The sequence below is a fragment of the Sapajus apella genome, unplaced genomic scaffold, assembly GCF_009761245.1.
Source record: "Sapajus apella isolate SASKATOON/1434 unplaced genomic scaffold, GSC_monkey_1.0 scaffold102, whole genome shotgun sequence".
Classification (NCBI taxonomy): domain Eukaryota; kingdom Metazoa; phylum Chordata; class Mammalia; order Primates; family Cebidae; genus Sapajus; species Sapajus apella.
The window spans coordinates 1,674,981-1,689,566 of record NW_022437042.1 but is presented as its reverse complement, the minus strand read 5'-3'; the positions used below and the strand labels follow the sequence as shown (position 1 = coordinate 1,689,566).

The 14,586-nt window shown below is 36.8% G+C and overlaps 1 protein-coding gene across 6 annotated transcripts in view; it reads left to right on the top strand.

Annotated features, from left to right (window-relative positions):
* Nucleotides 1–14,586, top strand: part of KLHL13 (kelch like family member 13) — a 201,091-nt gene that overhangs the window by 76,674 nt on the left and 109,831 nt on the right. For 2 of the 6 annotated variants that reach the window (XM_032258331.1, XM_032258322.1), the window contains exon 2: nucleotides 1,068–1,141. The exons of 1 other annotated variant lie outside the window; for it this stretch is intronic. In XM_032258331.1, coding sequence (XP_032114222.1) covers nucleotides 1,092–1,141 — 50 coding nt within the window. In that variant the 5' untranslated portion in view covers nucleotides 1,068–1,091. Of the gene's footprint in view, nucleotides 1–59; nucleotides 642–1,067; nucleotides 1,142–14,586 lie in introns of those variants that run through there. 3 more of the 6 variants (XM_032258323.1, XM_032258330.1, XM_032258328.1) reach the window with 3 other exon arrangements.

Here is a 14,586-nt window from a genome sequence, read left to right as displayed (position 1 = left end):
CATTTTGCTTCCTAATATATTTGAAACGAATAGAATAAATACATAAAATATATGCTACCTCTCCAGTGCTATACATTGGCATTACTAAAATGTAGATATTGTAGATATAGTTCAGTTTACCAAAACTCATCTATTCTTCTCATACAAAAATAACCACCACAACAAAAATTCAGTCTAGGCCAAGAAAATATTTCTATCCCCTATTTTATGTCTTTGGGATTTCAACATATTATACCTTTCTAGCTTATATTTTTGCAACTAATTCCAACATTGTGTTCCCTGTTTATATGCTTCTCAGATCCCAAGTCTCCCAGGTAACATGGAAATCAGTGCTGTCTCTGTATCTCTGTGGCATGTATTTGCCTCAACTCTCCCCTTTTAACGTCTCTTGTGTAACCCAACTTCACACAGACTCCTTAGGCCTTCTGATTCTCAGTTTAATCAAATTTCCTGTATAAATAGTCCCCCTTGTCTGCAGGTGGTATGTTCCAAGACCCCCAGTGGATGCCTGAAACCGTGGATAGTACCAAACCCTATACATACTATGTTGTTTTGATAACTGAGACAGCTACTAAGTGGCTAGCAGGCGAGTGGGATATACATCATGGATACGATGGACAAAAGGATGATTAACATCCCAGGTGAGGTGCAGCAGGATAGTGTGAGATTTTATCCTGCACTCAGAATGGCGTGCACTTTAAAAACATGTAAATTGTTTATTTTGAGAATGCTCCATTTAATAGTTTACGAACTGCAGGAAGCCAAACCATGGATAAGGAGGGGACTACTCCACTTGGTTGCTTTTCCATGGATAATCATTAGTTAATGATTTCACATGAAATTTATTCAACAGTATTAAATTTTGTAGATATTTTTATTTTCAGTTTTTTTAAAAAGATTCAATTTCTTAATTTTCTTAAGATTTAATATGAACATTAAGTACAGGGGGATATAGTTTGCCTTTAAATTAACCATGGAATGTATAAAAATGTTATAAAAACAGAACAATTTAAAAATCCTAGTATTAATCTTCGTAGTAAATATTGGCTTCTTTTCCTCCTGAACAGGTCATTATCCAACTTTTAGAGGTGATGGATCATCTGCATAGAGGGGAATTGGTTGCTGCAATACTTCGTAACCGGTATATTTATGGAAACAGTTTAACTTATAAGTTATATAATGTCTTTCCTATCTATTTATATAACCTAACATAGCAGGCACTCAATAAATATTTGTTGAATACTTTGTATAAAATAAGTATTTACTGTATGAATGAAGTAGAGAATAACTAAGTGACAAAGAAATGGAATAAAGAGGATGTTAGTGACAATGTATCCTGAGATAATAAAAAAATAGAAAATATGTTTAGAAAATATAATTGGTACAAATAATGAACACCTGGAATACAGTCAATGGAAATATTTATTTGGATTTTTAGTTTTAAGGCTTATCTTTGAATAAATACAGGTATCCATAGCTTAAGAATAGATGTACCAACAACACATTTTTAAAAATAGGATTGTCCTGTGATTGTATATATTTATGTTATCTAAACATCCAGTTAAAACCTTTTCAGGGAGTTAATATGAGATATTTAAAGCTTATTCTGATAATTTAGGATTTTAAATTTATGATTTAAAGAAAAATGGCCTTGTTATGCAGGTGTGACAGAGTCTTTCTTATTTCCCATAGCTTGATTGTACAGTTTGGGTGAAACATTTGGAGTGGTAACTTAGAGTTGTTTGTATCCTGGCTCTGATGCTTACTAGCGGTATAGTGTTGGGCAAGTTTCATAGTCATTCTATACCTCAACTTCCTCACAATGTAGGTGTTAATAATAGTACCTACATTGCAGGGTTGTTGTGAAGATTAAATAAATGTGAAAAGAGGGGGGATGTATGAAGCTATGTGTGTGTATATATATATGTGTGTGGAGAGAGAGAAAAAAATAGAAAGCAAGCATGAGTGAGTGAGCTGGGCAGACAGTAAGCAGTATATATGAGCTAGTATGATGGAACCTTAAAAAGTTCGTGGAAAAAATGGAAATAAAAGATAAAAATAAAAACAACTGCTTCTTAACATAACCTCCACCCAAATTAAGACACTTTTTTAAGTGTTGATACCAACCATTTAGCCTGTCACTAAAGAACTGAGGGTCCTGGGATTTTAACCACATCAATGTCTTTTTCACATTATTAAGTGAAGAAAAATGGGTGTTCTTTAAAGAGTTTTTAAGGTTAGGAAACAAAAAGAAGTCAGAAATAAGCAGAAGCATTGACATAGTGAAGAAGGACTTTCTGGGGAAGCTGTCCTAGTCATTCTTCTGGTAAAGTTTTGGCTAACTTTCTCAAAACAGTCTCATAATAAACAGATAATATAGTCCTTTGGCCCTTCTGAAAATCCTCAAGCAAAACATCTTGGCTATCCCCAAAAAAACTGTTGCTCTGACTTTTGCTCGTGACCAGTCTGTTTTTGCTTTGACTAGGTTACTTCCACCTTTTCCTAGCCGTTGCTTTGATTGTGCTTGTCTTCAGAATCATACTGGTAAGGCCATGTTTCATTTCATGTCACAATTCTTTGAAGAAATACTTCAGGATCTTGATCCCCTTGTTTAAAATTTTCCATTGAAAACTCTGTTCTTGCCTGCAGCTGATCTGGGTGTAATTGTTTTGGTACCCATCAAGTAGAGCGTTTTCTCAACTTGAATTTTTCAGTTAGAGTTGTGTAAGCTGAACCAACTGAAGTATCGATGGTGTTGGATATCAGGTCTGCTATTATTTGTTGGTCCTCTTTAATTAGGACATGAGCAAGATCATTTTTTTCATTGCAAATTGATTTGGATGGTCTGCTGCTGCGGGCTTCATCTTTAACATCATGTCATCCCTTTCTAAAATGAGTTATCCATTTGTAAACTGCTGGTTCCTTTGGGGGCCTTGTCCCATAAACTTTTCATAAAGCATCAATGATTTCACCATTATTCCACCCAAATTTTATTACAAATTTGATGTTTGTTCTTGCTTCAATTTTAGCAGAATTCATGTTGCTTCGATAGGGGCTCTTTTCAAAACAATGTGTTATCCTTCTTAGTGCTTCAAACTAGGTCCTGTTCAAGCATGTCATAATACATTACTTTGAGTTTATTTTCGAGCAAAAAATTTGAAATCCATGCATAACTTAAAAAAAATACATATTTTGCATGAACTTTTTGAAGATTCCTCATATTATTCAAATATAAAAGTGAAATTTTAATTATTTTGAAAATGTAGTATTTGTGTTTTTCAATTCTGAGGTATTTTGAAACACAGGCATGTTGTAAAAGGAAAAGAAAATGTTAGAAAGTTGTGGCCGGAAGAGAACGTATATAAAGTCACTGTTATTTGACAGATAGCATAGAAGGAATTTTCCATAATAATCCCATTAGAGAAATATGATATGTGGGTGCCTGTTTGTTGGAATGTATACAATAGTACCCCTTTATCCATGGGGGATATGTTTCAAGGCTCCCGGGATGCTTGAAACTGAGGATAGTACTCAATCCAATCGCCATCAATCAGAACAAGTTTCTGCTTATGTCTTCTACTCACAAATATAAACATTTTCCATCTTAACTAAGCACTTGCCTTGCACTGTGGTCATAACTTTTGCAGCTTGAGTGTGACAGCAGAACTAGCACAAGCTTATTCTTCCTTCACAATTTTACCAACAGAAGATTTCTTTCTTACTGTTGATCCTAGCAACCTCAGCATATGATTTTTTAATATTAATTTATTTTATTTTAAATTCTGAGATACATGTGCATGATGTGCAGGTTTCTTACATAGGTAAACGTGTGTCCTGGTGGAGGGAGAGCATACTTTTTTTAGGTCAAGGACTTTGACCTTTTCACTTAAAGGAAACACTTTATGGCTTCTTTTTGACATATCCAAGTCACAAGTATCACTATTCTCTCATGATGGGCCATTATTGTGTTAAATAAGGGTTCTGTGAACACAAGTGCTGAAATACCTCGGCAGGTGATCTGATAACTGAGCTGGCTACCAAGTGACTCATGGGTGGGTAGCATTTACAGCATGGATACGCTGGACAAAGAGATAATTCACCTTGTGGGTGGGATGAAGTAGGATAGTGTAAGATTTCGTCATTTTACTCAGAATGATACACAATTAAAACCTTATAAATTGTTTATTCCTAGATTTTTCTATTCGATATTTTCTTTAGAATGTGGTTGACCACAGGTAACTGAAACCAGGGGAGAGTGAAACCATATATAAGCAAGGATTTCTGTATGATCATCTGGGCTAGGGTGGAATATTCACCTTAGGGGCTGTGAAGTAGACTTGCTCACAGACACAGAAAATAGAGAAGTCATATCAGGGGTGATATGTGGCCATGTTGGGTGAAAAGAGGAGTAGATGAGGGGATGTTGAATTTATAGCTACATGTATCAGTCGCTCCTTTATTGTTGCCATGTAATATTTCATTGTTTAAATATACGACAATTTATTTTATCTATTTTCCTGTTGATAGTCATTTAAGTTGCATCCAGTATTTGGCTACAGTGCATAAAACTATTATTGGCATTCTTGTATAAAACTTATTTTGGCCACATGCACTCATTTTGTTTGGATTTATAGTATACTAGAAGTGGAATTGCTGGGACATAAAGTAAGCTACTATTGTTTAACATTTGTAGAAACTACCAAACGTTTTTTGAAACTAGTTATACTATTTTATACTCCCACCAATAATAAGTGAGAATCTTTACTAACATTTGATATTGTTAGCCTCTTTAATTTTAGCCATTCTCTGAAGGTACTAAACTTTCTCATAATGGTTTTCACTCTTCATTTTCCTCATGTGTAATGATATGAATAGGTGTTCATATGTTTATTAGTTATTTGGATATATTTTAGAAGCATATGTTCAAGTGTTTTGGCCATTAAAAAAATTGGTTGTTATTTTATTTTGATTATGGAGTTTTAAATTCACTCTATATATAGGTGTTTGTACTGTGAATATTTCCTTCTAGTCCATAGCTTACCCTCCCATTCTGATATTTGTGTCTTTTGATGAGCAGCAGTTCTTTTTTAAATGAAGTTCAGTTTATCATTTTTCTTCTGTTATGCTTAGTGCTTTTTGTATCTTGCCCAAGAAATCTTTGCCCTCCCAAATTTGAGGCTTTCTTCCAAAAGTTTTACAGTTTAAACCCTCACATTATGAATGCATTCTTGATTGCAAACCAGAGAAGTGAATATGTAGACCAGATTCCACATAGAATCTAAGTAATTAATAAGACCACTTTACAAAAGAAAAGTTTCTTTGTATTTTTAATTCTAAGTTAATACTGTTGTAAATGGCAAAGTAGTCGAATGATAACTTTAACTAAATCTGGCCTTGCAGAGAGACCTAGTCTTATGGCCCCTAGTTTATAACACAATGAATTTTGATTTTCTTCTCTTGTAAGCTTTCTTATAAATAAAGCCCCTTTGAAAGAAACATAATTCTGATTTTAAGTGATCCATACATAGAAAATAATGGGAAGCTGCATAATTCAAGTGTCAAAACCTGAGAAAAATGTTGCTTGCATGAATATACAAATTATGGGTCAGTTTCAAATTCTAAATAAAATAAAACCAAAGACATTCAGAAATATATGAAAGGGTTCACATCTGGAATCACAGCATTTTGGGAGGCTGAGGAGAGCGGGTTATCCACGGTTAAGAGTTCAAGACCAGCCTGGCCAACATGGTGAAACCCTGTCTCTACTAAAAATACAAAGAAAATTAGCCAGGCGTGGTGGTGCACATCTGTAATCCCAGCTACTTGGGAGGTTGAAGCATGAGAATCACCTGAACCCGGGAGGCAGAGGTTACAGTGGGCTGAGATTGTGCCCCTGCTCTCTCCAGCCTGGGCGACAGAGCAAGACTCAGACAAAAAAAAAAAAAAAAAGCTCAAGGGAGACCAAGATGGCGAAAGGGAGCTTCTCCAGAGTGCAGCTCCCACTGAGTGAGACACAGAACAAGAGAGGTATCTGCATCTCCAAGTGAGGTACTGGGTTCGTTCTAAAGGGACTGGTTGAACAATGAGATTAACCCAAAAAAAGGCAGCAAAAGCAGCCCAAAGAGGGCAAGCCGAGGCAAGGCGGGGTACTGTGCCACCTTGAAAGTGTACCTGACATGGAGGATTGGGGGGGAGTGTCATCTTCTTGTTACTCTGAATCATATACAGTGCTACACTCTGAGACTTTGGCAGCATGCAGCCTAGGAAAATGCCACCTGGCTGAGAACCACCCTGAGTTGAAGACCCAGGTGACAGCCCAGGCCAGCAGCCCCAATCAGACCGGTTCCTTGTCAGTGTAGACCAGGGCAGAGACTTGGTCTAACACTGAGAAAGCTTGTGAGAAGGAACTGCCTGTCCCACAGAAGGGAGAGTTGAAAGTGGGGAAGGGGATAGGGCCAGACAGGCCCCACCCCCAACATCAAACAACCAGAATCCCTCTCCTGGGAGAGTTTCGCAGTTAACACATCAGACAGAGCCCTATACGGCAGCAGCAGGTGCAGCAGAGGGAGAGAAGCCTGCCATTGGGAAGCCGGGGCTAATCCCATTAGCATAAGTGGAAACGGGAAGAATAAACAGCAGTCTGGCTGAGACTGAGGCAGCCCAGCAGCGCCTCCATAGTAGACAATGGACAGACTATCTCAAGCGGCATGCTGACACCTGCATTAAAAAAAATAAAAAGCCTCATACAGGAGAAATAACCCCAACTTTAACAGAAAGGATGTCCACTCAGAGATCCCATTCGAAATCACCAACTTCAAAGATGAAAGACTGATAAAGCCACGAAGATTGGAAGAAACCAGTGCAAAAAGGACAAAAACATCAAAGTCCAGAACACCTCTCCTCCCTGGAGAGATCACAGCAACTCACCAGCAAGGCAACAAAACAGGTCAGAAAATGATTTTGATGAGCTGACAGAAGCAGGCTTCAGAAGATGGGTAATAACAAACTTCTCTGTGCTAAAAGAACATTTTCTAACCCAATGCAAAGAAACTAAGAACCTTGAAAAAAGCTTAGACGAAATGCTAACTAGAATCAACCAGCCTAGAGAAGAACATAAACGACTTAATGGAGTTGAAAAACACAGCATGAGAACTTAGTGAAGGATACACAAGTTTCAATAGCTGAATGGATCAAGCGGAAGAAAGGATATCAGAGATTGAAGATCAACTCAATGAAATAAAAAGCGAAGGCAAGAAAAGGGAAAAAAGAGTGAAAAGAAATGAACAAAGCCTCCAAGAAATATGGGATTATGTGAAAAGACCTAATCTATGCTTGATCAGTGTATGTGAAGAGGAGGGGAAAATGATTCCAAGCTGGAAAACAGTCTTCAGGATATTTTCCAGGAGAACTTCCCCAACCTAACAAAGCAGGCCAACTTTCAAATACAGGAAATACAAAGAACCCCACAGAGATACTCCTCAAGAAGAGCAACCCCAAGGCACATAATCATCAGATTCACCAGGGTTGAAATGAAGGAAAAAAATGCTAAGGGAAGCCAGAAAGAAAGGTCAGGTCACCCACAAAGGAAAGCTCATCAGACTCCCAGCAGATTTCTCAGCAGAAACCCTGCAAGCCAGAATAGAGTGGGGGCCAATATTCAACATCCTTAAAGAAAAGAACTTTCAACCCAAAATCTCATATCCAGCCAAACTAAGCTTCATAAGTGAAGGAGATATAAAATCCTTTGTGGACAAGCAATTACTGAGAGATTTCACTGCCACCAGACCTGCCTTGCAAGAGCTCCTGAAGGAAGCACTAAACACAGGAAAAAAAAAAATCCAGTACTAGCCACTGCAAAAACAAACCAAATGGTAAAGAACAACAACATAATGAGGAAACTGTGTCGACCAATGGGCAAAACAAACAACCAGTAACTAAATGGCAGGATCAAATTCACACATAACAATATTAACGTTAAATGTAAATGGCCTAAATGCCCCAATCAAAAGACACAGACTGGCAAACTGGGTAAAAAGTCAAGACCCATTGGTGTGCTGTATTCCGAAGACCCATCTCACAAGGAAAGACATGCATAGACTCAAAATAAAGGGATGGAAGATCTACCAAGCAAATAGAGAGCAAAAAAGAGCAGGCATTGCAGTTCTAATCTCTGATAAAATGGACTTTAAACCAACAAAGATCAAAAGAGACAAAGAAGGGTGTTACATAATGGTGAAAGGATCAATATAGCAAGAAGAGCTAACTATACTAAATATATATGCACCCAATACAGGAGCACCCAGATACATAAAGCAGATTGTTAATGACCTACAAAGAGACTTAGACTCCCACACAATAATAGTGGGAGACTTTAACACTCCACTGTCAATATTAGATCAACGAGACAGAAAACCAACAAGGATATCCAGGACTTGAATGCAGAACTGGAACAAGTGAGCCTAATAGACATCTACAGAACCCTCCACCCCAAATCTGCAGAATATACATTCTTCTTAGCACCACATCACACCTACTCTAAAATTGACCACATAATTGGAAGTAAATCACTCCTCAGCAAATGCAAAATAACAGAAATCATAACAAACAGTCTCTTAGACCACAGCGCAATCAAATTAGATCTCAGGATTAAGAAACTAACTCAAAACTGCACAACTTCATGGAAACTGAAAAACTGGCTCCTGAATGTCAACTGGATAAACAATGAAATGAAGGCAGAAATAAAGATGTTCTTCGAAACCAATGAGAACGAGGACATAATGTACCAGAATCTCTGGGACACATTCAAAGCAGTGTCTAGAGGGAAATTTATAGCAATAAATGCCCACATGAGAAGTGAGGAAAAATCTAAAATCAACACCCTATCATTGAAATTGAAAGAGCTAGAGGAGCAAGATCAAAAAAACTCAAAAGCCAGCAGAAGACAAGAAATAACGAAGATCAGAGCAGAAGTAAAGGAGATAGACACACAAAAAACCCTTCAAAACATCAATAAATCCAGGAGCTGGTTTTTTGAAAAGATCAACAAAACAGACAGACTGCTAGCCAGATTAATAAAAAAGAAAAGAGAGAAGACTCAAATAGATTAAATAAAAAACGATAAAGGGGATATCACCACCGATCCCACAGAAATACAAACTACCATCAGGGATTACTATAAACAACTCTATGCACATAAATCAGTAAACGTGGAAGAAATAAATAACTCCTGGACACTTGCACCCTCCCAACACTAAACCAGGAAGAAGTTGAAACCCTGAATAGACTAATAACAAGAGCTGATGTTGAGGCAGCAATTAATAGCCTACCACCCCAAAAAAGTCCAGGTCCAGATGGGTTCATAGCTGAATGCTACCAGACATACAAAGAGGAGCTGGTACCACTCCTTCTGAAACTATTCCAAACAATCCAAAAAGAGGGAATCCTCCCCGACTCATTTTATGAGACCAACATAATCCTGATACCAAAACCTGGCAGAGACTTAACAAAAAAAGAAAACTTCAGGCCAATATCCACGATGAACATAGATGCAAAAATCTTCAATAAAACACGGGTAAACCGATTGCAACAGCACATCAAAAAGCTTATCCATCACGATCAAGTAGGCTTCATTTGGGGGATGCAAGGCTGGTTCAATGTACTCAAGTCCACAAACGGAATCTACTACATAAGTAGAACCAAAGACAGAAACCACATGATTATCTCACTAGATGCAGAGAAGGCCTTTGACAAAATTCAACAGCCCTTTATGCTAAAAACTCTCAATAAACTAGGTATCAATGGAACATATCACAAAATAATAGAAGCTATTTACGACAGGCCCACAGCCAATAGCATACTGCATGGGCAAAAACTGGAAGCATTCCCTTTGAAATCTGGCACTAGACAAGGATGCCCTCTCTCACCATGCTTATTCAATATAGTATTGGAAGTTTTAGCCAGAGCAATTAGGCAAGAAAAAGAAATAAAGGATATTCAATTAGGAAAGGAGAAAGTTAAATTGTCTCTATTTGCAGACGACATGATTGTATATTTAGAAGACCCCATTGTCTCAGCCCAAACCCTCCATAAGCTGATAAGCAACTTCCGCAAAGTCTTAGGATACGTGCAGAAATCACAAGCATTCCTATACACCAATAACAGACAGAGAGCCAAATCAAGAGTGCGCTCCTATTCACAATTGTGACAAGAAGAATCAAATACCTAGGAATACAACTAACAAATGAGGTAAAGGACTTCTTTAAGGAGAACTCCAAACCACTGCTCAAGGAAATAAGAGAAGACAAAAACGGATGGAAAAACATTCCATGCTCATGGTTAGGAAGAATCAATATCATGAAAATGGCCATACTGTCCAAAGTAATTTATATATTTAACTTTATCCCCATCGAACTACCACTGACATTCTTCAAGGAAATGGAAAAAAACACTTTAAACTTCATATGGAACGAAAAGAGAGCCTGAATAGCCTGCACAATCCTAAGCAAAAAGAAGAAAACTGGTGGTATCACGCTGCTGGACTTCAAGCTATACTACAAAGCAACAGTAATCAAAACAGCATGGTACTGGTATCAAAACAGAGACATATACCAATGGAACAGAACAGAGGCCTCCAGAGCAACACCACACATCTACAACCATCTAATCTTTGACAAACCTGACAAAAACAAGCAATGGGGGAAAGGATCCCCTGTTTAATAAATGATGTTGGGAAAATTGGCTAGCAGTGTGCATAAAGCAGAAACTGGACCTCTTCCTGACACCTTACACTAAAATTAACTCCAGATGGATTAAGGACTTAAATGTAAGACCTAACACCATAAAAACCCCAGAAGAAAACCTAGGCAAAACCTTCCAGGGCATAGGCATAGGCAAGAACTTCATGACTAAAACACCAAAAGCATTGGCAACAAAAGCCAAAATAGACAAATGAGATCTAATTAAATTCTAGAGCTTCTGTACAGTAAAAGAAACAATCATTAGAGCGAACTGGCAACCAACAGAATGGGAAAAAATTTTGCAATCTATCCATCTGACAAAGGGCTAATATCCAGAATCTACAAAGAACTAAAACAGATATTCACAGGATAAAGACAAACAAACCCATCCAAAAATGGGCTGATATCCAGAATTTACAAAGAGCTAAACAGATTTACAAGAAAAAAACAAACAAGTCCATTCAAAAGTGGGCAAAGAATATGAACGGACACTTTTCAAATGAAGATATATGTGAAGCCAACAAACATATGAAAAAATGCTAATCATCACTGGTCATTAGAGAAATGCAAATCAAAACTACATTGAGATACCATCTCACACCAGTTAGAATGGTGATCATTAAAAATCTGGAGACAACAGATGCTGGAGATGATGTGGAGAAATGGGAACACTTTTACAGTGTCAGTGGGAGTGTAAATTAGTTCAACCATTGTGCAAGACAGTGTGGCGATTCCTCGAGGATCTAGAAATAGAAATTCCATTTGACCCAGCAATCCTATTCCTGGTATATACCCAAAGGACTGTAAATCATTGTATTATAAAGACATATGCACATGCATGTTCATCACGGCACTGTTCACAAGAGCAAAGACCTGGAACCAACCCAAATGCTCATCAATAATAGACTGGACAAGGAAAATGTGACACATATATGTCATGGAATACTATGCAGCCATAAAAAATGATGAGTTTGTGTCCTTTGTAGGGACATGGATGAACCTGGAAACCATCATTCTCAGCAAACTGACACAAGAACAGAAAGTCAAACACTGCATGTTCTCATTCATTGGCGAGTGTTGAACAATGAGAACATGTGGACCCAGAGAGGGGAGCATCACACCCCTGGATCCTTTGCGGGGGACTAGTGGAGGGATAGTGGGAGGGAGGGTGGGGAGGGATAATGTGGGGAGAAATGTCAGATTTAGGTGATGGGGGAATGGAGGCAGCAAACCACCTTGCCATGAATGTACCTATGCAACAATCTTGCATGATCTGCACATGTACCCCAGAATCTAAAGTACAATTTAGAAAAAAGAAAAAAAAAGAGGAATATATAAGAGGAATAAACTCTTTTTGACTAAGAAAGTTTTATCCCAGCATGTGAATGGTTTAATATCATGAAATTTATTCATTGATTGCATCTTACTAATAGATGTAATGAATGTGATGAGAACCAAAAGTGAAAATCCAAAGGTGTTTGAAAACAATTAAATGCTTATTTTAAGAATAGAAAAAAGCCCTTAAAATATTAGTGACAGAAAGTTGCTATTATAATAAGAAAAAAAGTTCCCTCTCTGAAAGCAACAATTCAGCATCACACTTACAGGTAAAATGGAAGAGTTGTTCCTTAAACAGCAATAAAATGAGGATACCCATAATCAGCATAATATTTAACATATATTTATGTATTCTTTCTAAAGCCAGTAAAGAGGCATAATTAATGGAAGGAAGAAGACAAAATTAACAATTCTTAGAAGATAAATAGTGCTGGGAAAGCTGGCTATCCACTCGCAAAGAAGTAAACTGGATGTTTATATTACATTGTACACAAAAAAAAAACTCAAGATGGATTAAATACTGAATTGTAAGACCTGAAATCAAAAAGTTTCTATAAGTAAATACAAGGGACCAGAGCTATCAGGAAGAGGTTGACAAAAAAGAAAAGAAAGCATAAAGGAAACACTCCTTGATATTGGCCTTGGCAATGATTTTTTTTTTTTTTTTTGATATCACACCAAAAGCTTAGACAACAGAAACAAAAATAAACAAGTTGAGACTACATAGAAACATTCTGCATGGCAAAGAAAACAATCAACAAAATGAAAGAGCAGCCTACAGATTGGTAGAAAATATTTGCAAACCATATGTCTGATGAGGGTTAATACCTTAAATATATAAGGGACTCACATAACTCTGTAGAAAAGAAACCCATCAAATAACACAACTTAAAAATGAGCAAAGGACCTGAATATACATTTTTGTCCAAATAATACATATAAACGGCCAACGGACATGTAAAAAGGTTCTCAACATCACATCATCAGGGAAATGCAAATGAAAACCATAATGAGATATCACCTTACACCTATTAGGAAAGCCGTTATCAATCAGAAAGACAAACGATAGCAAGTGTTGGAGAGGATGTAGAGAACAGAACTGTTGCACACCATTTGTGGGAATATAAAATTGTGCAGCCATTATGGTATAGAAGTTCCTCAAAACAATAAATACAGAACTATCATATGACCCAGCAATCCCACTTCTGGGTATATATGCAAGAGAAATGGAATTAGCGCTTCCTTGAGATATCTGTGCTTTCAATGTTCATTGCAACATTTTACACAATAGCCAAGATATGAAAACAACGTTCAGTGGATAACTGGATAAAGGAATTGTGATACACACACACACACAAACACACACACAATTGGATATTATTCAGCCTTTTAAAAAGGAGATAATGAAATTTACAACAACATGAATGGATGTGGAGGACATTATGCTAAGTGAAATAAGGCAGACATCAAACAAAAAATACTGTATTTGTAAATGTCAAATAGAAACACAGGGGTAGGAGTAGGAAGAAATGGGAAGAAGAAGGTCAAAGCGTGTAAATTTGCCTTTAGATAGGATGAATAAGTCTAGAGATGTAATCTATGGCATGAGGACAATAGTTAATAACAATATATTATATTCTGAAAATTCAGTAAGGAAGTAGATTTTAGGTGTTCTTACCACACAAAAAGGCAGCTGTGGAAGGTGATGATAGATATATTAATTTGTTTAACTATAGTAATCATTTCACTGTGCCTGTGTATACCAAAACATCATATTGTACACATTAAATATATGAAATAAAAATAGAAATAAATAAAAAAGGATAGGTTTTTATATCTATAAGAACTAAGTCTTAAAAACAACCCCTTAGTTGGTAGAATTAATGAGTTATAAAAAATAGCTGGATATAAATAAAAATTTTAAAAAACAGTGCCTTTTATCTGTATCAGAAATAGCCATTTAGAAGATATAATGGAAACAGTTTATAGTAGCCACAAAACATAAATATTTGGTAATAACCCCAACAAAAATGTCTAGGATTTATATTACACATATTTAAAAATTCTACCCAGAGACAGGAAAGAAGACATTTAAAAAATGGAGAGTTATACATACCATGGTTTTTTTTTTTTTGACATGGGGTTTCACAATGTTGGTCAGGGGGCTGGTCTTGAACTCATGACCTCATGACCTGCCCACCTTGGCCTCCCAAAGTGCTGGGATTACAGGCGTGAGCCACTGTGCCCGGCCCATACTATGGTTCTTGATAAAAGAGTAAATGCTAAGAAGAGATACATTCCTTCCAAATTGTCCTATACGTTCAACATAAACTTAGTAGCATATTTAAAAATTTGACAAAGGGAATCTTCAATAAGATAATGAGTACCTGAAAGAAATGTATCTCGATTATTAGTACAATGTCTGGTATGTGGTAATTACTAATTAATTAACTAAATAAATGAAGGACTAGTAAAACATCTATATTTGTTCTGTTTATGACTCACCGAATGT